Here is a 26,363-nt window from a genome sequence, read left to right as displayed (position 1 = left end):
AGTTCCCCGAGAGTGCTTCAGAGTTAAGAAAAAGCTCATATTTGCACCCTGACTACATCCCCAACCTTTTGGGACCAGGGACCGGTTCTGTGGAGAAAGTTTTTTGCACAGACGGGAGAGTGCATGGTTTTGTGTGCTGCCTGCATCTTGCGAATGGGGCTTTGCTTGTTTGTGCGGACCGGTTGCTGGCATGCTGTGGCCTGGTACCAGTCCACGGACCGGGGGTTGGAGACCCCTGCTTTAAAGCATCTGTGCCTTTTTTTTAATCCCTTGGCAGTTGCAGAAAACAGACAGACATGTCTGAAGTGCTGACTAACATTAATGGGGATGCAAATGGCCATACTGCTTCCTTGAATCATTCTCACGGTCTAGATTGTGTATTATAGGAATGCGAGACATTTAATTAATTTACAGTTTGTAACACGCTATACAACAAAGTAAACTAATGAAAACAGCATTTAGACTGCTAAAGCCATCCCAAGATGGATGGTACTAAACAATCAGCTGGATTTAAGATCCTGGGAGAATGGACTTATTTTAGCTCCCTTATTGAATGTCAAGGAGGAGGATTCTGAAGGCAAAGAATTCTAAAACATGTGGGCCAAAATAGAAAAATCCTATCACCTAATCAATGTTTCTTAACCCAACCAGGAGAGAAAACTCAGCAGGCTTTTTCAAAATATTACTGGGCAGATTTAGTCCACTAGCCTAAAGACTATACCTAATGTGCATTCACCTCTGGGTAAAAATCCCATATCTTGAAACACAATACCCAGTTGCTACAACACAGAATGAAGTGGTGCACCTGTCCCAAGATATTTTGTATCCTGAGGCAAAGTAGTCATGAACAATGACAACTTTTTCCCTTATTCAATCAAGGTGTATGGCAGAGGTCCCCAACCTTTTGGGCACCAAGGACCGGTTCTGTGGAGAGTGGTTTTTCTGTGGACCAGAGGGGGCGTGGTTTTGGGTGCTGCCTGCATCCCGCAGATGGGGTTTTGCTTGTTTGTGCGGACTGGTTGCTGGCATGCTGTGGCCCGGTAATGCTCCATGGAATGGGGGTTGGGGACCCCTGGTGTATGGTACTCAAGATCGATCAACATATTCTGGCAGTGAGGCAGAAAAATCTTACCCTCAGAGAACAGTAAATCAAGTAATTAAGATATACTACATCCAATGCCAGCAAAAACCAGATACCTAAGATAAGCAGCCTGTCTACCTAATGCCAGTACCAATCCAATCTAATTTTAAGCTATCACAGCTGTTCTGATCACTACACAGTAGATGCATTTGCCCAACTATGTGGGAGAGTCACTTCTGAGAACTGCATTCTATTCTCTCTTTTGAGCACTCAGGCCTAAAGACCCTAGGAGAGCATCACATAATAAAGCAGGCCTCTGTTGTTGCCGAATTGGTGGGTAAACTGTGTCATAATCTCCAATAACAAGAAGAAAATGTTTTTCACAACAGTCATGAATGAAGAGATCGTGAAGATAAACACGAGTAAGCTTTGTGCTTTTAAACAACACCATTCTTGGCCATGACTAGCACATTTTCTATCTCACAAACTTTGGGACAGAACTTTAGGTTTTCTGTCCCCAGCACTAGCACCTACCACAAGCCAACTTTACTGAGCTGTAGTATCACAATATTGTTCTGACGCTTACTTGCTTGAGTGTGATCTTACAACACAAATGCAAAAGGGCAAAACTTTTTACTGAAATATCGCAATACAATATTCATAATTTGCCTCCCCTGCTTCCTTCCATGAATAACATCCTTTTGATTTGCTGTTTTATTTCTCCACAGGAGTTAAATGAAACTTGAAACAAAACAAACTCCACAGAAGAAGCAAGACAAAATATGTCAAAGGAGTATAACAGGGCAGGATGGCCCCAAAGGAATCAGAAAAAGGACAATGTTTTGCTATTAAAGTAGGAAAGAAATTTCAAGTGCTTATAAGAAAGTGTGTGTGACAGGAACTGTATCTTATCTTGCTTGAAACCATACAATGGCAAGCAAACAACTGGGAAGATATCCATGGATATCTAAGAGTAGCCATGGATAGGAAGATAATGGAGATCATAATCTGCCAATTCTTCAAACTGTCTTACTGATAATCTGCTTCAGTCAGCACCATGTTACGACCCAATAAATGGTAACAGTGGAAGAACTAGTTTTTGTTTGGGGGGAAATTGTGCAATATTCTGAACATGATCCAAAAGGGGAAAAAGTTCTATTAGGTGGTATGAATAGATAGAAAGAAATAAAACAAGAGAGTAAGAGAAAGTTATTGACCCATCTGGATACTCAAGAACTGAGAAGAGTATCTGCTTAGAAATACATGGTTTTGATGAGCATCTGCTTTAGATACATGGTTTAAACATGTCTATTCATACACACCTATAGAGAAGGACTACATTGAAAAACATGATTGATATGATTGTTTCTGGTAAAAGATACATGTGCAATGATCAGTTCTTGACATGGGATAAGCCATTATTTGGTAGGGCCAAGAAAAAAAATAACACGGATGGAAAGGAAATATGTTAAGAGAAACAAGAGTAAAAATAAAATGACTGCAACAGAGAAAGTAGGAATCCTAAATGAAAAAGTGTCAGAAAATAGAGAATCCTCCCAACAGATTGAATGCAAAATGAATGTAAGGAAAAACAATATGGAAGCTCTTTTGAAACAAAGTGGTCAGAAGTATAGTATGTACTGCGGTAAGCAGACAAACCCATGTCATACATTGAGAAACTGAATGATTTGCACCAAATATTAGGCTACATGATGCAATAAAAATACGGACATGAAAATGAATCGATGGTATATTAAATGATTTTCTTAATCCATTCTGTTCATTAGCATTATTAAATATTAAGTAAGAATTAGACTCATCACTTTCAGGATTACCAAAATGACTGTTCATTTTTTCCCCAATAAATTTAGCGATGATTTGGGGAATATTTCTTAGAATGACGTATTTTATTAATAATTTTATTCCAGTTGTACATTATGACTGTTCAATTTTTTTTCAATAAATATAGCAATGATTTGGGGAATATTTCTTAGAATGATATTTTATTAATCATTTTATATATCATTTCAAATGTATCAAACATTCAGAATTATGCTTATCCAGGCAACATACCTGACTTTACTCCCCATGATTTTGCAGTGGAAGTCACAGCAATAATTAGGTTACACAAAGCATTTCCTCTGCTATTCATTTTCTTAAGATCAGGTGCCTTTGCACTCCATTCATCTTCCAAATCCTAAGGAATGAACAAACTATTATTTTCAACAGTAACTACAATTATCATTTGGAGAGAACATATCTACACTTGAAAGGACTTAACATGACTGGATATGCTTTTCTCATATCTTGTTTTATCCATTATGATGTATAATCTATACTCAGAATTAACCTTGAAAATATCAGAACTCAAATATCTTTTGAAATTCTGCAGCGTTTATTAACTACTGGAAGTTTATTAGCTACACTGGAAGCTGATGAGCAAAGGAGAAAGTGCAGGGACATACTGTACAATACACCTTGTCCTCCTTGCCTCTTAAAGCACAGAAGTATTTAGAACAATATTCATTATTTCCCAGGAGAACATGTGGAAGGTCGTATGTTTATTTCAGGTTTGAACCCACACAAATTTTCCATTTTATATATGCTCCCATTACACAAATAAACTTTGGTGCACAATGAGTGGCTCTCTCCTTTATAACGTGTAGGAAAATCCTTGGACACACCACACAGGTTTAATCCATTCTGGCCTGAATTAAATGAGTGATACCGCACAACCAATAGTGTTTGCAACCCCTTCAGTTCAGAGACCATTGTTTAATTAACGAACATAAAAATCCTTTGTCTGGAGGTACTACCTGTAAAGACAAACACAGTTTATACCTTGGTGCTTTGCAAATGTTTCTTTAAGCTCTCAGTATTTAAAGAGGGCTGTATATGGGGAATTCTTTCTGTCGTTTCGTCTACCCATTTCTTCAGAGACTCAACATAACACCTGAATGCATCAATTTGTTGTTGGCAAGAGGACACATCCTTCTCTCTATAAAATTAAAAACAGAAAAAGTGAATTGGGAAAGCTGGGGCCTCCCTGACCTCGGAATTAAATATGCAGTACTTTTGTAAGTTAAACCAGTTGTAAAAGCTATATTCAGAGTGCCAATATATATTGAAATAGTTGGATAAAGTTAACAAACAGCTGTGACAAAAAAAAAAACTCTCCTTGAGCAGGCATACTGCATCCGCAAAGGAAGGCTTTCTCTGTGATGGCGCCCACGTCTTGGAACCAGCTCCCCCCGGAGATTAGGACCGCTCCCACTCTGTTGGTTTTCCGTAAGCTGCTTAAGACCTGGCTTTTCCGGCAGGCCTGGGGTTTATAAAATCTGACCCCTGGATGACTGTTATTGTACTGTTTGTTTTGTCATGTTTTATGGTGTTTTTATTGTTAGCCGCCCAGAATCCTTTGGGAGTGGGGCGGTTTATAAATTTTAAAAATAAAATAAATAAATAAATCTGTTCACATAGAGACTGGCAAAAGATTCTACAGATATCCAGATCTTAAGGCCTTAAAAATGATTACCATCACTTTGAATTACGCATGGAAGAAAACTGGCAACTAGTGTTAACTGTCACACCAAAGGCGTAACACGGGCTTATCACATTGTTGCATCAGTAACTACTGAAATGCTGCATTCTGGACCATTTGCAGCTTCTATGTAATATTCACAAGCAGCAACCCCTCCCCACCAAGTGCACTGCAGTAATCCAAATAGGATGAGACCCAGGCATGATTCAATAGATGACCATAGAGGACCGTCACAGGGTTATCCTCTCCCCAAGAGAAGCATTCACGATTGTGTGAATCCATCCTCCTGTTAACTTTCCAAAGCTATCACCATCAGGAAAGGCAGAAAACCAAAGTACAGGGGACAGAAGTAAAGTTATACAGAAGTGTGCCCACTTAAGGCCCACAGGCTAAAATTCTTACTAGAAACTAAGTCGCCTGTCCAGATAGCATCCAACTTAGAGCAACCCAGTGTTACTGCAATACAAAAGTACTAGTCAGCCTTAAATATAATTTTATCTCTCATTTATGAAACATGCCACTCGTTATATGAACAACCTACCTCCAGAAGCTGTGAATGCTCCAATACTGGACAGCCACTTGTCTGAAATGGTACTACAGGGTTTCCTGCCTGAGCAGGGGGCTAGACTAGATGATCTCCAAGGTCCCTTCCAACTTTTTTTATTATTATTATCTAAATTATTGTCAAAAGGCTCTCAAATAAAGTCATGATAATTGTAATCGATTAATCATTAAACCACAAAAAAAATCAGTAACTTTTTGACAGCCTTGCTGTTGTCATCTAATCATTATCTTTCATCTCCATTCTAAAATTCAGTCACTATACTCACTTTTCTTGTACCATCTCTTCCATTTCCCTAAATTTCTTTGACAAGACATTTACTTTTTCTAACACCAATGACTTGTCTCCTGGTAGAACATGAGGAGAAAGTTCTTCAATGAGGTATTGCAAAACTTCAAGATCTTTCTTCTGCTCCATCAATTCTGTGTTGGTTTCCTATAAAGTGAAGAAAGAAACTGCTTTATACCTGACTGGATAATCCTAAGATTCAACATTTAGTCCTTGAACTTAACAGCTTCCATTATCATTTTAGAGTGGTATTCAGTAAAGACTAGAACAGCACTTCACAGGATGAAAAACACACTGTACCTGCACACAAAGGAACATTTCAGCAACGTCCTTTCCTGGAATATCAGCCTCATTGAGGGCTTGAGCTTTCTTGTCGAAGAATGACTGAAGTTTGTCAGACAGACATTCAAACAGTTCTACTCTGGTCTTCAGTTTTTCCATGTCTTCTAGTTTTTTCTTTTGTTTATTATGAGCTTCGCAAAACCTTTGGGAAAGCTCATTCATTTTAGCTTCTAAGGAAGATGCAGTTGAGGGATCTGCAGTTTCCATGAATTTCTTCATTTTTTCTTTCATGGCGTTTAGGCTGCTCTGACGGCCTATAATGTCTTGTTCTAGTGCCTGAAATAAAATTGTTTCAGAAAATGTCCAAGATAGGGTGTGTGCGTATCTATTGTGCATGAAATGTGATTGCCAGCACAAATAATTGACTTCTAAAGTCAGCTCCTTCAGTAGTTCAGTACACATTTAGGTGTAAAAAAGACAATAGTTACTTAAGGACATTGGTAAAGTATATCTTTGGTTTTGTTCATCAACTGATAACCCCCCCCCCATATGGAATTGGTGTTAGTATATTCAGACTAAAGGATTTGCATAGAAACATCTCACTTTGGGATATTTAGCTGTCAGCTTATCAGAATATTATCAAAATATACTGGTATATGTACTATAGGCCCTAAAGAAAGTAACTGGGTGGCCTCACATAATAACTATAGTTTCCCCGAAAAATAGCTTGTTTAATAAACCACTCTGTCCTAATTCACTAGGCTAAATCATAAAACATGACTAATCGTCTGCAATTACTGGAATCACAAATCACACAAAGACAAAATCAAGCAAACTGTACTATGGCTTGGTACTGGGCACTGTTTTGAAGCAGAGTTTATTCTTCTTTGATTCTTTTCATGCAATTCAAATCATTCTCTTCTCTTACAATTTTCTCCTTATTAGAGAAAGAATTGGTTCTATTGAAGTTCTACGTACCATATTTTTGCTAATGACATCTTCAATAGCAGCAGAGTTCAAAGGCACTTGGCTATGTACCTCGAGATTCTTCTCAACACCATTCATCCAATCTAGCATTTCATCTAATCCATCCTGAACGCTTAATGAACGAGTCAAAGTTATTTGGAGCTTTTCATTACGATCGTTCACTGCTTTAGATAACTGATTATACTTATCTACAATAGTGTCTGAAAAGAAGAAAAAAAGTCTGTTGGATTGGGGCAGTAGATACATCTTTTGTTTATTTATACATACACACACAGAGAGTTCATGGTGATGCGCTTTATAATAGAAGGGACTATCTTCTATAGCAGGAGTCCCAGCCCCCAGTCCATGGACTGGTACCGGGCCACGGCATGCCAGCAACTGGTCCGCACAAACAAGCAAAACCCCATCGGTAGGATGCAGGCAGCACACAAAACCACACACACTCTGGTCCGCGGAAAAACCTTTCTGCACAGAACTGGTCCCTGGTGCCCAAAAGGTTGGGGACCTCTGTTCTATAGAATTATATCCAACAATCCATCTTCTGTAAAATGCTATTAAATGATCCTGCAGAACTTTAAAAGGAAATTTGCCAATCTGAATGTGACTTCTAAATGTCCCTTAGTAATAAGATCAGTCTATAGAAGTCTTCAAGAAGAAATCTGTATGTGAACTTTGTTTACAGTAGTCAGAATACAAGCTGAAAATTGAAATGGCTTATTATGTAAGTTACCATTTCCATGCCACAGCATGGATGCTGTGCTATTTCTGAGATCTACAGTACAGGATCATATCTTGCATTTATCTCCACAATCAGGATTTTGAGTGTGGCTTTTTTTTTCCAGATTTCTCTTTATAAGTGGTTCAGAAGCATAAGATATTCAGCTAAATCATTTGTCAGTTAAAAAAAGGGATTAAACTGTTTTTCTTTTTCAACTATTTGTTTTTCTTTTTAGTTTTTAAAAGATTCATCTAAGTTAAATGAAAATTCTTTTCTCCCTTATTTATTCACCCACAATAACTGGTTTTCCTATATTCATTTTTTCCATTTATGTCTAGGAAACTGGTAAAATACAAGACAATGTCCTGGGAGACATTCATAATACGGATTATGAATTCATAATAGGGATATTATGAATATTATGAATCCATGGATTCATAATATGAAATATATGCACATTAGCCAACTTTGACAATACATTTCCAGGGGTTTGAGAACATCTGATTCATTCTATTTCAGATCTATGTCTAGACTCACAGTGTTTCCCAAACTTGACAATTTTAAGGCATGAGGACTTCAACTCCCACAGCAACGCTGGCTGTGGAATTCTGGGAGTTGAAGTCCACATGCCTTAAAATTGTCAAGTTTGGGAAACACTGGCTAGAGTACCTGAAATTTGTGGATAACGCTGGTGGGTCCATCCTGTTAAAACACTATCTAATTGTAGCAATTCTAAGGAACCAGTGCTAAGGTGAAAAAACTATAATTTTAAAAAAGAAAATTTAACCTAATGTTTTTGAATCTTTCTTGAAGATCATTACTGTAAGTCTCTCTAAATTACCTTACATTCTCACAATAAAGACTGGTAGATACAAATGAGCTTTTATGAATTACATCTCCCGATATGCAATATTATTTTTTCTATGAAATTACAGACCTGTCTTTTGCACACTTTTATGCAGCATAAATAAGCATGGGTAATAAAATAACAGACATAAAAAGATTACATGGCTAAATAGGCATATAGAAATTTATCAGCATTAAGCATTGCAAGGCAAAAAAAAAAAATAGCAATATATGTTAAGTAGAAACTATGTTAAACAGATTTCACATAATCCAGGATTAAAATCAAGAAAGTTAAGCCTTAAGTTAGCATGCTCAGTTTTCTCTTATATCTTTAGGTCTTTATATAAGTTCCAGTAATCCGTATAGTTTGTTTGTTAGACCAGACCACTTATAATTTTTAAAGAAATGCAAAAACTTCAAATATCACCTACTCTAGATTCTAGGGTTTAATTTATTGAAATAACGGGATCAACCCTAAATCTAAATTTAATTTAACGAGTTATTAACTACACATTTCTTGGTATCAGTCTCTCTAACCTGCCTCCAGAAGTGGTGAATGCTCCAACACTGGAAGTTTTTAAGAAGAGACTGGACAGCCATTTGTCCGAAATGGTATAGGGTTTCTTGCCTGAGCAGGGGGTTGGACTAGATGACTTCCAAGGTCCCTTCCATCATCATCATCATCATCATTATTATATCAATATACATATTAAATTAAGTCACTGATATTCATAATTCCCTAATTGAATTCAAATATGTCCAGCTTATAATGCTTGAGTGCGCTATGAATGCACTTCTCCAATTCTTTTCTGCTTAAAATATGAAACAAAATTCTACATAGGGCTGGCTAGTTTTTATGTTCACTAGGCATGTGCAGAAGTTCTTTGAACGTAACCTGGAAATCTGAAAAATTTGTTTTGTTTGGTAAACAGCTTTTATCTTGCTAAATTCTCTATTTTTTTCTTGCAGATGTCTTACATCTATTTAAAAGTTATGACTTGTATTATATAGCCAAGGATACATTTTGATGTAGAGCAGATGCTCTTTCATAATGTCATAAATAAATTGGAAGGTCATTGTAACCTTCATGTAATTTACTCTTGTATATTCTCTGTCCTCCATCTCAGCCCCCGCGGTCTCTTTGCACTTCAAAACTGGTTTATACATACACACAAAAGTCAGAAAGTTAGCATGAATCAGCGTTTAAAAATGATCTGCTACAATCAGATCTGGTTCAAAAATATTAGTGCACAACTGAGCCAAATTTAAGCATTATTAAATCCTATGACTTTATATTAAACAATGGCTCTCCCTCCCTCTAAGTTTAAGTAAAAGCTGGATAATTATTTACTATCTGTAGATTGTATGCATCAAATGTGAGGAGCTGGATCTGAAATTTGGCTCAGAATTAAAGAACAAAGGTAGAAACAGATGAGTCAAGGAAGGAAAAAAGAGGGAGTCACAAAGTCAACCAGAGCAGATGTGTCCAAATGTGAGCAATGGAAGAAGAAAACAGAAGAGACTGTGACTCATCTTACCCAGTGTATGCTGGATTTCATCTTTGTCCGGCAATAATTCTCCTCTCGTGTCAAAAAGCACTTCAGCTGCTTTTTTCAATTTCTCTACTGCAACCTGATGACTAGATACTTGTCCTTGAAGCACCTATAAAATTGTACCATTTAAATTATGTTAGTTGCTTTTTAAAAAGAATTTAAAAGAGCAATGAGATTTACTGGGAGATGTTAAGTGCTAGTAACAATCATACTGGTGACTATTTACAACTTATTCTGCTTCTTAATTTCCAAGAGCATCTTTTTAGTCATTCTGGGTGTCACGTTCAACACAACATGAATTCTTGGTCTGATGCAGCACAAAAACTCAATTTTAATTTTGAGCAAGCAGTGTACTATGTAGCCTGTTGCTGACTGTACTCTTATTCAATTCCATGAGGTTAAGAAGAAACCTCTCCTGGCATATTTTGCCCTCTGTGACATATTTCTCTCTTTCCTTACCCGGGCTTTTGATAGAGTCATCTCAAACCGTGAATGAGTAGCTGAATATCTGTGATACAAATTTTCAGTTTAATAATAGATGCATTTTGTTCATTATATACAATAACTAAAGAACTTATAATTGACTTCAGGAGGAAAAGAGATGTACATTTACCATTGTACATAAATGGTGAGGAGGTAGAGAGGGTGGGTAGTTTTAAATTTCTGGACACTTATATCTCGGAGGAGCTCTCATGGACTATGAATGCTAACATGCTTGTGAAGAAGGCACAGAAGAGGCTGTACTTCCTGAGAATGCTCAGGAAGATAAATCTATCTCAGCATCTACTTCTGTCCTACTATCACAGCACCAATGAGAGTGTCCTGACATACGGCATTCTTGCATGGTATGGAAGTAGCTCTGTAGTGGACAAAAAAGCTCTACAGAGAATCATTAAAACTGCCCAGAATATTATCGGATTCCAACTACCAGCCCTGGGCAACATCTTCGAATCTCGTTGCTTGAGGAAGTTGTAAAACATCCTCAGGGACTCTTCCCATCCTGCTTACAATCTTTTTGGACTGTTGCCTTCTGGCAGAAGATACAGAATGATTAAAACTTGGACCTCATGTTTTCTGAATAGTTTTTATCCCAGAGCTATAATTGCACTCAACAATGAACTAAAGGGCCACCATTAGTGAACTCTTGGACAGTATTACTTGGTCTGTTGTGTGGATGTTTGGGTGGTTCTAGGGGTGGGGAATTGTGGTGGGTGGAGTGTGTTTGGGGATTATGTGTGTGGGACCTGGTCTTTGGGTGTCAAGTAAATTTCGTTGTATGTGTACACTGTGTATACACATACAATAACAATAAAGTTTATTTATGACAATATTATAATGAGGAGAGGGCAACTAGAGTGTCAAGCAGTTCACCAACCTCAACCTTATTTGTCAACCAGCACATATTTTATACTTCATCTTAATATCATGTCAACACACTCTTCTTCATTGGGAAAAATATTTATTATTTTAAAACTACAGCCTGCTATGAGAGATGTCACTTGGAACAGAAAAGGGACAGGCTGCAAGAGAACAGCTCTCTTGCTCGTCTTTCTCTGAACATTTTGCTTTATGCCATATGCATAAAACATTTATTTTTATCCAAGCTACATTCTTGTTTTATTTCTTTGGGTTGTGCCTTAATTTATTATTTTGCAATTTTCAGTTTCAGTAATGTATTGACTTTATTGTATTAAGATGTAATTATTTTTCATTATTGCAACCATAATCCCTTTTCCCATGAGGGTTGGGGCAGGTGTTGCTTTGCTTTTTAAGGAAATCCTTGGAGAATACTAGAAACAAAGCTAGGACTTTGGGGAATGAAGAGTATTTTGAACACTTAATCTTGGTAAAAGGATTATCCTATTCATGCAGCCAAGGTCACTGTCTTGGTCACTGTCTCGCGGGATTACTAAGTAGTTTTATCAGCTGCAAAAAGTAGCTTTGGCTTAAATGAGACTTTTTTAAAGCATGTATTTATTTATTAAATCAATTTACTTTTGAACTCATCTCACAAGTATAACTGTGGGAGGCTAACGATGCACATTGTAAGCTGTCCAGAGTTACCTGGTGGTAAGATGGGCAGCCAATAAATTTGATCAATTAACAAACAAACAAACAAACAAAATTCCAAAAGCAACAAACAGTAGGATAAAAATTGCAGGCTTGTGATATCAAACCCAATGAACATTCAACAGCAATGGTAATCTCCCAGTCCATCTAACTCCCAGCCCTCTGCCTGGACCACATTCAGCACTTGCCCAAAGTTCAATGACTCATTCAGCAACCATTCAAAGTTAACACAGCATTGAACAGATGGTCCTTATGACTGGTCCTCGTACTTGTATCAGTCACAGCATTCCTGTGGTCATATGATCACCATTTGTGATGTTCTTTGCCAGCTTTCTACAAGCAAAGTCATTGGGGAAGCCGGCAGGAGGTTGCAAATGGCGACCACGTCTTGTCCTTGCTTAACTATCTGTGATGATTTGCCTAATGATGGCATTAGGAAGTGCCAGAATTTCTATCATTAAGTGGCACAGCCATATGACATCATGCTTTTTACAACCACCTCATTTAGTGATGGAAATTCTGGTCCCAATTACCACTGTTAAGTGAGGACTACCTTTAAAAGATGCTCACTACCTCTTTTATGGAATTTAACCCAAACTTATTTTTAATACACTGGAAATTTCTGAATTAATGCAGTTCTCTTTTTCTTGATAGGCAGCAAGTCTGTAGTTTCTTTCAAAACGATTCCGAAGACACTCTTCAGAAGACATACAGGCAGCACTTTTCTAATATTAGGTAAAGCATCACAACATTTTCAAGCTTTTTAAAAAAGCAAGTAAACGTGTTGTTCCTTTAAGAGTCATTTTAACTTGAAAAAGTGAAAAAAAAATTCAAAGCCTACCCAACCTTGATCAGCAATTTTATTTTAACTCAAGAAAGTATTTTGTGTGTACTTTCCCTAATATCACTTTTTTACACGTTTTGAAAAAGTTGAAGTATTGAAAGGTATTTGTATTCAGGCTATTTTTTTTCTTTTAGCAACCCTGTAACTCCTTGCACTGAGGTAAAGTTGGGGCGATTGAATGGAGTTTGAGAGTTTACTGACTGGATGCCCTTCCTGACACCTACATGGAGTTTGCAGCAGGCAATTATTCACAGCGCCAAGAGAGAAAAATATCTGCCACTACCTAGGATTGAACTCACAGCCTCCTGATTGTGAGGCAAGAGCTCCACCTTTAGGCCACCATGCCACTAATTCAAGTTATCATACAGTTTCAGGAAAATCTGCATTAGGCAAATTGCATTAAAATATGGAGGGTTTTCCTTTCTTTCCCTTGTAATCTGCCCTTGCCTTAATGTCTTTAACCTAGCACAAGATTTACCTTGGTTTCTTCTAGCTGCCTTTGGAGATTTTTTGGATCCCCAGCAATTGCTTCAGATAGTTGTTTATTCACAGCTTCTTCACAGTCCTGGAGTCCAGACAGAAGTCCAGATGCAGCATCTTTGTAATTCTGGTATTTATCTACCAGGTCTTTGAGATTATTTCCAAAGATACTACACTAGAAGGAGGTAGAATAGAAAACAACATTTAAAAAAGGAAATGTTTTTTTTAAATTATATTTGTAGTTATACCCTTGCAATTTGCCATAGGCATTCATTCCATACTGATTTTTGTCAGAAACTGTTCCAACAGTGGATAAAACCTAATTGTACTTAATTTTGCTATATGGTCTTTTCACATTTCTGTTGTAATAAATCAACATGTGGACCTAAACCTAAACATGTGATAAGATAGATGGGAACAAACTAGGAAATCAAGTCAAGAAAATACTTGTGGCTGTTTCATCAAAAAATACAAAAATCCGATGACAAATTATTTATATTTTTAATCTTATTGTAGTCCCAGTGACTGCATTCACATAATATAATTAGCACATCAATAAATTTGATATCTACCATATATTCCGGCGTATAAGACGACTGGGCATATAAGACGACTCCCAACTTTTGAGAAGATTTTCAGGGTTTAGAAAGTCATCTTATATGCCGGAAAATACGGTACAATATTGAATTTCTGTTTATAGATGAGCACAATAGGAGCTCCATTCCTTTGCTGCTAGAAAGCGAGTGTTGCCCACCACTGCTTCCCTAATTCTTCCTGAACTCAGCTGGTATTTTTCCCCCATATATTTTATTGATTTTTTAAAACATAAATCACTTAATAGTTGGTAAACAGTGTGTTTGCTGGGTTTACATTTGTAAAGAAAAATCATTAACAATTGGTTTCTATAATCTATAATCCACATAGTACATTTAGTTGATTTCCCCTTTTCCCCAAAATGTCTTCTTTGCAAACCTTGAAATAATATAGTTCTTATTATTTTGATAAAATATACTTAATCTTTAAATATTTCATTTAATGTGCCTAGTCAGCTAATCCTTTAGGTCTTATTAAAAACATTTTTTTTTCTTTTTTATACATTATAATTTTCCTAAATTCAGACACATTTAATTATCTAAAACATTTACTTCATCTAGGCCAGTGGTTCTCAACCTTTCTAATGCTGCGACCCCATAATACAGTTCCCCATGTTGTGGTGACCCCCAACCACTTATACATCACCAGGTGCCAGGGGCGTGGCCAAACAAAAGGGGGAAAAAATGGCGGACAGCCTTGTTTGGCGACCCCCGTGAAATGGCCGTTCGACCCCAAATGGGGTCTCGACCCACAGGTTGAGAACCACTGATCTAGGCCATTTCAGCAGTATTATATTACTTATATCAAGAAATAAAATAAAAAGGGGGGAAAGCATACAGTATTATTTAAGGAATTCATCTCTCTTAGAATGACATATGTATTCAGAATCTTTTATGTTTCTTTAACCATATTCAAACAAATGTTTCTTTTTTAAATATTCTCTTTGGTAGATCCCATCATCTATTTTCTTAATTTTCACTTTGACCAGTATCTTTCTTAATCAATTGACTTGCTGAATCAAAATTTTTTTCCATATATTCATGACTGCTGCTATAGGTATAATAAGTAAATCAAATGTTTCTTTTTTTTGTAGATGTAATGTCCTTAATTTATATAGCTTACTGTTTTCTACTATTTAATTGCTTTTCCTGAAAAAGAATAAAGTAATGGGCGATGTAGAAAAATTGGATTTTTGAATGCTTTGTCCTGCTGGCTGTGGAATTCTGGGAGTTGAAGTCCACATGCCTTAAAATTGTCAAGGTTGAGAAACACTGTGTTAGTGCTTATTTCTGTAAAAAAAAAATAGGGCTGGCCACTAGGGGGCAGATTGGTTTTAAATTCAGAGAACAGCTACCGGGCATATAAGACGACCCCGGACTTTTGAGAAGATTTTCAGAGTTTAGAAAGTCGTCTTATACGCAGGAAAATACGGTATATTTCCAACCTGCCCCCCCCCCCCTATTTTTTTAATAAGAGTTAAAGGACCAGATGACTAGATGTATTAAATGGAATATCTAAAGGTTAAACTTATTTTTAATTATGGTTAAAAAGAATAAGAAATCTTGGAAACAAATATATATTAGCTTAGGAGGGATATATATTTTAAGTAGTATATTATTTTTTTATGTTTCTTTACTGTTGTTCTCCTTTCTTTTTTTTACTGTTTTATCTATTCCTTAAGAAATGTAAAAGTGCTGAGATGATTCAAATGGAAAAAATAGACTTAATTTTTTTTTTAAAAAATGAGAAAATCTTAACTAGTAAGAATACTTTAAATTTTGTGGGAGAAACAAATTTAAATAAAGACTGTAACAGGATCTATGATGAGGCAACCAGAATGATTGGATAGAAAAGAAATATTATATTGATGTGATTATTATTTTTAGGAATATTGGAAAATATATATATTTAATTGTTATCTATCAAAACAATAAGAATTGTATTAACTCAATGTTTGCAAAAAAGGACATTTTGGGGAAAAGAGGAAATCAACTAAAACCATTATGTGGATTATGGATTATAGAAATCAACTGTTAGTGATTATTTTACAAATGTAAACCCAGGCAATACACTGTTCACCAATTATTAAGTGATCTATGTTTTAAAAAACCAATACAATATATTACAAAAAAAATTGATGTCTATATTTCCACAAAATGCTATTGATTTTATACTTTTAACATTTCTACAGTACGGTAGAAGTTTCCTCTTATTCACTGCTTTATCAGCTTAGTAGGAAATTGGTTTTGAAAATACTGGCATGTACCATTTTCTTTCAATGAAGATAAAAGTAATAGTTTGAGGAAAGGGTGATACTTCCCTTTGTGCTCATTGAAAGAATCTGCGTTGGAAGAATCTAAGTTTTAGAAATTTTCTCATCATTTTTTTTTTCTCTTCTGACTACTGAGCGATTGTTTTATTAATACACTTAGCACCATCTAGTGGACAAATGCCAAACTATATAAATGGTAAAAAAAAATGACTATGAAACTTATTGTAGATTGTAGCAAAGCAATTAATACTGAATTTTGTATGCACTAGAACAGGGGTCTTCAACCTTTTCACCCATTGTACCACTTTTAGGATATGGCAATATCCGAGTACCACCAGTCGCCTAGCAAGGTGTCAAAACTTGATGACCCCTCCAAAAAAGGAAAAAAGCGATAAAGTACAGGTAGTCCTCGACTTACAATAGTTTGCTTAGTGACTGTTCGAAGTTACAATAGCACTGAAAAAAGTGCCCCCCAAGCCACAGCCGAGAAAGACACCTGCCTGCCCACCCGGTGGCGCTCTTCCTCCTGTCCGAGGTTTTCATTGTTGTGAGCATTTCTGTTGAGGATTGGCAGTGGGGGGTGGGGTGGGGGTGTTTGTTTTTTATTCCCCCCCGTTTGCTGGGTGGTTGCAGCAAGTTTTGGTCACTTCACATGACCCTGGGACACTGTGACAGTCATAAATATAAATCTGTTGCCAAGCATCTGAATATAAATCACAAGACCCTGGAGATGCTGCAACATTCCAGCTGATAGATGCTTTTTCTGGGCTCAGCGGAAGCACCAGGATCAGCGCCGGGCTCCAGCTGGAGCCTGGCGCTGATCCTGGCGCTTCCACTGAACCCTGACAGCCCTGCAGTTCCAGCCATCTCTCACTCAGGCTTGTGCGGTGCTGCCACCGGTTCAGCTCATTCCCCTCCCCTGCTACTTTTCTAGGATGGTCACATACCACCTGCCAGGTGCCAATGTACCACAGGTGGTACCCGTACCACTGGTTGAAAAGCCCTGCACTAGAAGAATTTAAGGTTTAGAAGTGTGTGTTTAATAAATGCATTGTCTTAAGCACAACTGTTTGGCCTCAAAGTTGCCTAGCAGAATTTTAGCTCAAGCTAAAACAGTTGATTCACCTACACTGATAGGTGAAGGCCAAACTATATAGAAGTTCATAGGTTAAAACGTGCTCTTTGAATTATACCCAGAAACCTCATGGAAAACAATCAAGAAAGCACAGGTAATAATGTGCACCTAGTGTGGAATTGGTACATAAATTATCAGGAAAAAAATCATTCGTGCAGATTTATGTATATATTTCCCATCAATTTTTAGCCTCGTTTTCAGAAATGTCACTAGGTCTTTGCTGGCTGTATTCAGCAATGGTCCCAACTAAAACACTGTGCTCACTGCAATACAGGCAGTCCTTGACGTAGGTCCATTTGATGAGCCATCATTCAAAATTGCAAGAGCCCTGGAAAAAGCTGCTTATGATTGATCCTTGCACTTAGAACCATTGCCACATTGTCACAGTCACATGATCAAAATTGGGGCACTTGGAAACTGGTATGTATTTATGATGGTTGGAGCTTCCTGGGGTCACGATTGCCACTGGAGACTTTCCCAGCCAGCTTCTGACAAGGAAAATCAATGGGAGAATCTGGATTTGCTTAATGACCATGTGATCCACTTAATGGCCACAGTGAATTGCTTAACAGTGGCAAAAAAAGTGACAAAATCAGGCACAACTCATTTAATGACCACCTTGCTCAGCAATAGAAGTTCCAGTACCAACTGTAGTTTGTTGAGGACTAGCTGTAATCAGCTAGTCGCTTTCCCTCAGCCCAATCTAACTTGGGAGGGATTAAAAAACATGGGGAGAACCAGACTTGGAAAACTGTGAAGCAAGGCGGGATAGAATGCAATCAATTAGAAAATCCCATGCACATACAACTCAATTTACCTTAGAGTAGAGAGTTTTGAAGCGACTAGTTGCTCTATCCAGCTTATCCTGTACTTCCATGTAAGTCAATGAAGTATCCATGCCTTCTTTCTCGTATCTGACACCTTCTGTTTTGTTGCAGGATTTAGCAGCCTCCAATACTCTCTGTCCAGCAATGGTGATAAACCTCAAATCCCCTTTGTGAGAAATGACATCTTCAGAAAAACTTTTCTGCCTTTGCAGTTTGATGATAATGCCGCCAAAGTCAGAGGCTCCAATCTCCAGGTTCTCAAGTTCTTGCTCTGCCAGCTGCAGCCAACTTTCAAATTCTGAGTAATCTGCATCAAATTTCTCAAGCTCCTCCTGTAGCGAGCGGGTTAACTTCAGTTTCTGTTCGGATTCAGCCAATGCAGTGTCGTACTGCACCTTCAGCTCCTTTAAGTTCTGTTGGATTTTTTCTTTTTCCTCTGGTGAAAAGTGATGTCCTTGCTTCTCAAGCAGAGCCTGGGCGGACTGTGTTGCTACGATGACGGCTTGTTGCTGTGAGATAATTTTTTCATGTTGCGCCTGGGGAGGAACCCAGAGTGCCTGGAATTAGACTTTTGCTCTACAGCAGGACACCATTTTTAGCTAATTTCTACTCAGAGAATATTGAAAATCACTTAGAATCAACAACTGATTCTTTACTGCCGGTATATACTACCACTAATCTCATTTAATCTCCCACTGCCAAAATGATCACATGCAAACATGTTAAAACTTATTCAAAAGGTTCCGGTTGAGTTCATGTCAAAATATGTATTTTTTTAAAAAAAAATGATTTTTGTAATCCTTATAAGTAACTCAAGGCAGCAAATATACAGTATATAATATTCCTTCCTGCTATTTTCCCCACAGCAAGAAATCTGTGAAATGAGTTGAGCTGAGAGAGAATGACAATCTCTCTCACAATCTCACAACTCACAATCTCTAGCCTGGTACCTTAATCACTGCACCAAACTGACTCATCATATACATTTCATCATGTATGCTTCTTGGGTATAACATGGAAGTACTTCTAATACTGAGGCCCTTGAGGAAATTCCCCTGCTGATTTATAGGGGCATTTAGGTTCTTTTGTATGTATCCTGTTGTTGTGTTATGTTGGAAAGGATCACGAAGAGTTTTTCCCCCACTTTCCTCTGACTTTTCTTTTCTCTGAGTACCTTCAACTCCAAGGTAGAAATCAAAACCACCTCTTGGTTCCACTCTTGAATCTTGTGATATAATTTCCAATGAGAACTCTTTGAGCCTTCCTTGCAGTGCACCAAGAAAAAAGGTAGCATTTCCAATAGCTCTGGAGATTTAGGGACTTAAAATGGTCCCAGCAATAAGCTTTGATTCCACTAGACCAGGGGTGTCAAACTCACAATGTCACATGATGTGTCACGACGTTATAGTGACTTTTTTTTCTACTGCCGGCAATAGGGTGCGCACAGTTTCGTCATGATGCATCCAGCCCGCGGGCCGGCAGTTTGACACCCCTGCACTAGACCTTGTTTTACATATTCTAGTCTCAGTTTTAAGCACAGTCCAGAATGTGTATTTGTTTTGCTCCATCCATACCTCCTCTCCCCCCCCCCCCAGGACAAGAATGAAATGCTTGCAATTACTAATAGGTGTAAACATTACCTTAGCTTTCTGGTATTGCATGTTGAGATTATCGTCCGACAGTGTAGGTCGTCCATCTACAAGAGTTTCATTCTGTTCTTGGATTTCTAGCAAGTTGCCATTTACTTCATCTTCCCCTCCAATCAAATCCTCTCCATTTCCTTCATGAAAATCAATACCATTCTGTTTGATTGTTGGCTTGCATTTTGTACCTCTATGGTCAGCATCCTTGTCTACATTTGACAGCCAAACCAGAAGATTTTCTACCACATTTTTGCTCTCTTCAAGTTGTTGTCTAGCTGCAACCTGAACAATTGAAGTTCAAATCATCAATAGCTTGCTCAGAAATATTCACAGGTGGAGAGATACAAAAATGTCCCCAATCTATTATAGTAATGCAAATGTTGGTTGAAAACAAAACAGTAAGTCTAAAAACAAATGTGAAAACAAAGACAATCCTTGATTACAAATAATAATAATCCTGTACACTGATTTTATGCTTGCTTTCATTCCTTAAAATATTGCCAGATTACTTGGATACCGCAGCAACAGCCAGGTGATTTGGATAACAGCAGCAATAGCAATAGCAAGCAGTCGTCCTCACTTAACAATAGTAATTGGGACTGGAATTTCCAACACGGCTGCATAACCAAGGTGCTTAGTGGCAGCAGTATTGGTACTTTCAGTTGCTGTCATTCAGCAAATTCTGTGCCATCATTAGGTGCAATGCCAATGTGTTCACCATTTGCAACCTCCTGCCAGCTTCCCCATCAACTTTGCTTGTCTGATGCCAGCAGTGAAGGTCTCACAATGGTGATCATGTCACTATGGGATATTGCAATGTTGTAATTGCAAGCAGGCTGCCGAGCATCTGGTTCACGATCATGTGACTGTACTGATGTTGCTGAAGTCTTAAGTATCACATGTTCAGCACCATCATAAATTCAACTAGTGAACAAGTGGTTGTTAAGAGAGCATCATTTGTTTTGAGGAGCATTTGGTTACTTGCAAATACCCATAGAATGTTAATTGCTTTATCCCATTCTTAGAAAAATCAAGACAATCACTGGAAAGTTATTATGTTTAGAACTAAAGCCCCTACTCTAAGGACGGGTGGTGGAACTACACTGCTTCTAAGCCTTCTGGAATGGTTTGGGATTTCTTTTTAAACTGTAGTTTGATGAATATATTTATAAATGAATAGGTTTATAAATCTAGATATGTTTGATGAATAAATGAAAACATATACATACATGAATGAATGATGATGATCAACTCTTTCAGTTGTCAAATGATTTTTTTTGTAATCTCTCAATCATATCAACAAGTACACACCAGGGAAAATTATGAAAATAAATCATTTTGAAAGGAAAAGTAAATATTTGCCAAAGAACCTTTTCTGTTTCTTGTTTAATAGCTGTTGTCACAGCTTTATCCAGCTCTTTTCTGGATTCCTCTGCCTTCTGGCTTAGCAGCAAACACTTGGTCTTCGCTTCATTCAGTTTCCTCTCAAGAGCAATCTTATCTTCCAATGGCAGCTTTTCCCCATTCTCTTTCAAGAACATTTCTGTATCTTTCACAATTTCTGCCAAGGCCTGTGTATTTGCTTGCATATTTTTCTGTAATTCCTTGAAGAATGGCAACAGTAATACAAATCAGGAAACCATTATTTAACCACAGGGCAATTCTATTCCATTTCTTTCCCCTTTTCTGGAATTTTGGAAACATTTTGGGAGATTTATTGGGAAAAATAGAAACTTTAAACCTTTTGGAAGATTAAAGGCACCTGTTTTAACTCCTAAATCCCTGACTTTCTCAGTACAGACTGTTTGTTTCAATGAGAATCTGCTGAATAATGCATCGATTTGGGGCTTATGTCACAGGTTTAGAATAATCCATGGTTTGCACTCACAACGTCTTGGTTTTCCCAATAGGCTAAAACCATGGTTAAACATGAGAAGTGATTCCACTCAGTGCAAACTGACCCTTGATGAAATCCAAACTGTTTAGTGTGTTGTTGATACTCAATAATTTACCTGTTGCCTGGTTTGGTATTGCTGTAATTCAGTCTTGCTATCTTCAATCACAAGGGCCTCTTTGTGGCCAATGATCTGATTTTCTGTCTGTGTGAGTAGATCACATATATCCTGTAATTTTTCTTGGAATTCCTCATGCTGATCCATCAAATCCTGTTTTGGAATAAGAACAAAGCTGCATAAAGGCACACAAAAGTTGTTGTGTAAGTTAATTTTCAAGCAAACACGTTGCAAAGCTTTCATTAGAAATTGTTTCTGAAAGTATGCTGTAAACATGATAGCAGTTGCACACAGTTTAAAGAAATGGAATATAAAAGGTATGGATAAACCTCACAAATGCTGTAAGTAAAGAGACCAGTTTGAGATGGAATCGCCCAGCAGAAGTCTGGCCATGCATTAGGCGTGTGAAAATCCAAATTTCTGTCTTGTTCAAAATCTGTAACACACAAGCATTAATTCTAAAACAGGGAGGTCAAAACCAATGTTAGTTGAAAACTATGTGTTAGATAGTTGGTACATGTCAATGTTATCAGCACTGAGATTATGTATGTATTTTAAACAATACAGAAGCACACGTGCAATAAGATTCATTGGCTCACTTATCCTATCATCCCATTCTATGTATTTTTTTTAATCTGTGTTATTTTAATAAAGTATTAGCCTTTCTAATATGAAGACTTCCACTCCCTGCCCTTAAGCAATATCTCTTGAATCTAGTTGGAGTTATTGCCTTTTCTATTAGCTCCATTCTGAAAAAGTCTTCTGACCAAGTCTTTATTTTTCATATACTAATTGATGGAATCTCTAGGTAGGCATCTTTGGATATAAAACACGATCCCAACAACTTATCATTTCACCCATGAAAGACCATGGAAATTACTAAGCTACACAATGGTTTTCCCACATACAAAGGAATTGATGGATTTGGCTGTATTTGACAGGAAGGAATAGGATTGAATCACCAAACTCTCCTTTTTTCTACACACTTAAACCTTCATTCCAATTTAGAACTCACACTTTCTATATTACTGTTGCTTTTTAAGTTTCATTTTTAAGGGGAAAAAAATCTTAACTGAAAGGTTACTTCCTACTACTTTTGGAAGCCAAAATGTTCTGACATTGTAAAAATCAGGGCTTTTTTTGTCATAGAACGCCAAGAATGGAGTTCCAGCACCTTTTTTGGATGGAACCTTGTAGGGTAGGCAAAGCGGGTTGTATGACATGTGTGAGTTCTGGCACCTTTTTTTAAAAAAATTATTATGAAGGGGTAAATTTAAATGATCATTAAACTGTTGATAACGCCTCTCTAGAATTTTGAAGGATAAATCCAGTTGTTCAATAGCTTCAGAGTTCAGATGGCACCTTGCTGCTTTTTCTATCTAGTAATATAGTAAGCACAAGGCCAGGGAGAAAAGCAAACCTGCTGATCAATAAGAACTTGAGCTGTTTGTAAGAGAGATTCAAAATGATCCACTTGAGATCTTATTTTTTCTTGCATTTCCTGGAAGTGTCGTTGTGTAGAATTTAATAGCCTCAACAGTTGTTTGCTTTGATTTGGGGACAGATCTTGGGCATGTTCAGAAATGAAGAACTGAATATCAAATGCTGTAGATTCCAATTGCATTTTTCTACATCCAAGCTCTTTTTCTTGGTCCTGCAAATTAAGCAAAAAAAAAAAAAAAAAAAAAGCCAGATAATATTCTAAACAACCTTATCAGGAATTAGAAAACCAGTATTGTTAAAAATGTTTCTGAACTTGTTTCAAATTTTATTTTGTTCATAAAGTTATCAAGAATAATTTATGCAAATCAACTGCTGCCCAGATATGATAAATTACAACTCCTATCATCTTTAGGCAATACAGGCTATGTTTTATGATAATGAGGTTGTGGGTCCAATTCACCTGAAAGGTACCTGTTTGGAGAAAACTGATTAAACACTCTGGAATCAGAATTATATAAGAAAAACAATTGGTACATCAGGAGCATTTATTGCCATAAAAATTAATTAATTAATTAATTAATTAATTTCTAAAATTTATATGCCGCCCAATCCCAAGGGATTCAGGGCGGCGTACAAAATTAAAACAATAATCTGACAATAAAATAAAATAAATACATTCATACAGCGTGTCCGATCATATCCCGCCCCCCCCCCCCGGAACATCAGCCCCAGGCCTGCCGGAACAGGAGAGTTTTAATGGCTTTCTTAAAGGCCGGCAGGGTGGGAGTAGTTCGAACCTCGGGGGGAAGTTGATTCCACCAGGTCGGAGCCACCACAGAAAAGGCCCTTCCCCAAGGGCCCGCCAGCCGACATTGTCTGGCCGACGGGACCTGAAGGAGGCCCAATCTATGGGACCTCACCGGTCTCTGGGAACTGTGCGGCAGTATGTGGTCCTGTAAGTAACCTGGCCCTATGCCATGAAGGGCTTTAAAGGTGATAACCAACACCTTGAATTGCGTCCGGAGACCCACAGGAAGCCAGTGCAGCTCGCGGAGGATAGGTGACACGTGGGTGTACCTTGGCGCGTCCACAATCCCTCTCGTGGCTGCATTCTGAACCAACTGCAGCCTCCAAACGCTCTTCAAGGGTAGCCCCATGTAGAGCGCGTTACAGTAATCCAGTCTTGAGGTGAAAAGGGCATGAGTGACCGTGAGTAAAGCCTCCCGGTCCAAATAAGGCCGCAACTGGTGCACCAGGCGAACCTGGGCAAAGGTCCCCCTGGCCACAGCCGATAGATGTTGTTCCAAATTTAGCTGTGAGTCCAGGAGGACACCCAAGTTGTGTGCCTGCACCGAGGGAGGTAAATTTACCCCCCCCAGGACTAATGATGGACCATCCAGTTGACCTTTGGGAGGCAAGACCCAGAGCCACTCGGTCTTGTCAGGGTTGAGTCTAAGCCTGTTCACCCCCATCCAGACCCTCACATCTTCCAGGCACCGGCACATCACGTTATAACATTAGAATCATATTTCTTCTATTATCTGTTGACATTAACATGGAGTCCAAAAACCTTGTGCAATTCTGGTAAAAACTGATAGTTCAAATCTATGATATTTATCTTTGATCTTAATATTCAATCTAAAGATTTTAGAATCATAGTAATGAAGTTATAGCTATGTTAAAGCTGTAGCTATTTTATTCTAAAAAGAAACATATGGAGAATATATGAGTAATAATTTATTAAATGATATCCTTAGTATTTGTAGAAGTGACCGTCTAGTCCTACAATGAATTGTATAAGTTACTTTCTACTATGGAGCTTTACAGCTACTGTAATAATTTAGTGCAATTGTTGGTATGTCACCTATACAACTTACGCAGAGTAACTGATTCAGGAATCATTGCTAATCTGGATTATTGGTAAATGAGAGTGATTCCAAGTTAACATCATTTGCAATGTCTCATGACTGGGAGCAGAGGGAACCTGCTGCTTTTGTGCCTTAAGCTCCACCTTTTTCATGTGTGCTTGATGTCGCAACATAGGTACAAAAATAATGGGGCTTATATCACAATGGTCTAATGGTTCTTTTTTCTATCCATCCCCATCCTCCCCAAAAACATCACTCTCTGGAAATATATGTAATTATCATTAACTATCAATTGGTAAGTGTTTAGACTCACCTTGTGACAAGATGGCGGCAAATAAATTTAATAAATAATAGCAGACACTTGCCTTGGCTAACTGAAGCTTTTGCTTCACATCTTCCACATCACAAACATTCACCGTCTTCAAATTCTTCATCGTTTCACTCTTTTCAACGATCCAATCTGTGAACTCTTGAAGACTGACTAAAAGTTCCTGATGCAACACAGCAAGCTTGCCCTAAATATATATATGTGTGTGTGTGTTTAAAACATATATTTTGCAAACAGTTTTATCAGACTTAAAAAGAAACCAGAGCATTCTTAGATTATAGCAAGCCAAAGCAAAACAAAATTACTCTTACTCTGATCTGCAAAAGTCATTTTATGTTATCAGTGCAGAAACTATCAGGCCTGTCCTTCCAATTCATAATGTTCTTCCCCTATATACAACGGAGCTTTTAAATAAATCTTTTTTTGATGTGAGAGGAATCAAGGGGATACAGGTTGGAGAGGATTGGAAGAAATAAAAAAGAGATGAAAGGGATAAAATACTGGTAGTCCTCGACTTACAACAGTTCATTTAGTGACCATTCAAAGTTACAAAGGCACTGAAAAAAAGTGACTTATGGCCGTTTTTCACACTTATCACCATTGCAGCATCCTCATGGTAAGATGACCAAAAATTCAGACACTTGGCAACTGACTCATAGTTATGACGATTGTCATGTCCTGGGACCAAGTGATGACCTTTTGTGATCTTCTGACAAGCAAAGTCAATGGGGAAGCCAGATTCACTTAACAACCATGTTACTAATTTAAGAGGTGCAGTAATTCACTGAAGAACTGTGCGAAGAAAGGTCGTAAAAATCTTGCAAAATTCACTTAACAACTGTCTTGCTCAGCAACAGAAATGTTGGGCTCAACTGTGGTCGTAAGTTGAGGACTACCTGTACCTGAATTTAAAAGCGAGATAATATCAAATCATAAATTTGTCATCAAATATTTCACATGATTTTATTGTATTTTATTTTAAATTGGGG

At 37.6% G+C, this 26,363-nt stretch overlaps 1 protein-coding gene across 42 annotated transcripts in view; it reads right to left on the bottom strand.

Moving 5' to 3' along the window:
- DST (dystonin) overlaps nucleotides 1-26,363 on the bottom strand; it is a 314,302-nt gene that overhangs the window by 110,123 nt on the left and 177,816 nt on the right. For 37 of the 42 annotated variants that reach the window (XM_039320283.1, XM_039320278.1, XM_039320288.1 and 34 more), the window contains 13 exons: nucleotides 25,412-25,561; nucleotides 23,156-23,389; nucleotides 21,736-21,888; nucleotides 21,094-21,327; nucleotides 19,721-20,005; nucleotides 18,071-18,616; nucleotides 13,251-13,427; nucleotides 9,844-9,967; nucleotides 6,733-6,941; nucleotides 5,773-6,090; nucleotides 5,453-5,619; nucleotides 3,923-4,079; nucleotides 3,155-3,278 (listed from right to left, as the gene is read on the bottom strand). In XM_039320283.1, coding sequence (XP_039176217.1) covers nucleotides 3,155-3,278; nucleotides 3,923-4,079; nucleotides 5,453-5,619; nucleotides 5,773-6,090; nucleotides 6,733-6,941; nucleotides 9,844-9,967; nucleotides 13,251-13,427; nucleotides 18,071-18,616; nucleotides 19,721-20,005; nucleotides 21,094-21,327; nucleotides 21,736-21,888; nucleotides 23,156-23,389; nucleotides 25,412-25,561 — 2,878 coding nt within the window. The remainder of the gene's footprint in view (nucleotides 1-3,154; nucleotides 3,279-3,922; nucleotides 4,080-5,452; nucleotides 5,620-5,772; nucleotides 6,091-6,732; nucleotides 6,942-9,843; nucleotides 9,968-13,250; nucleotides 13,428-18,070; nucleotides 18,617-19,720; nucleotides 20,006-21,093; nucleotides 21,328-21,735; nucleotides 21,889-23,155; nucleotides 23,390-25,411; nucleotides 25,562-26,363) is intronic. The other 5 variants (XM_039320307.1, XM_039320309.1, XM_039320310.1 and 2 more) reach the window with 1 other exon arrangement.

Source organism: Crotalus tigris, unplaced genomic scaffold (genome assembly GCF_016545835.1).
Source record: "Crotalus tigris isolate CLP2741 ecotype Arizona unplaced genomic scaffold, ASM1654583v1 scf7180000023635.1308423, whole genome shotgun sequence".
NCBI classification, from domain to species: Eukaryota; Metazoa; Chordata; class Lepidosauria; order Squamata; family Viperidae; genus Crotalus; species Crotalus tigris.
Note: the sequence above shows the minus strand (reverse complement) of the source record. Positions and strands in the feature narration are given on the sequence as shown.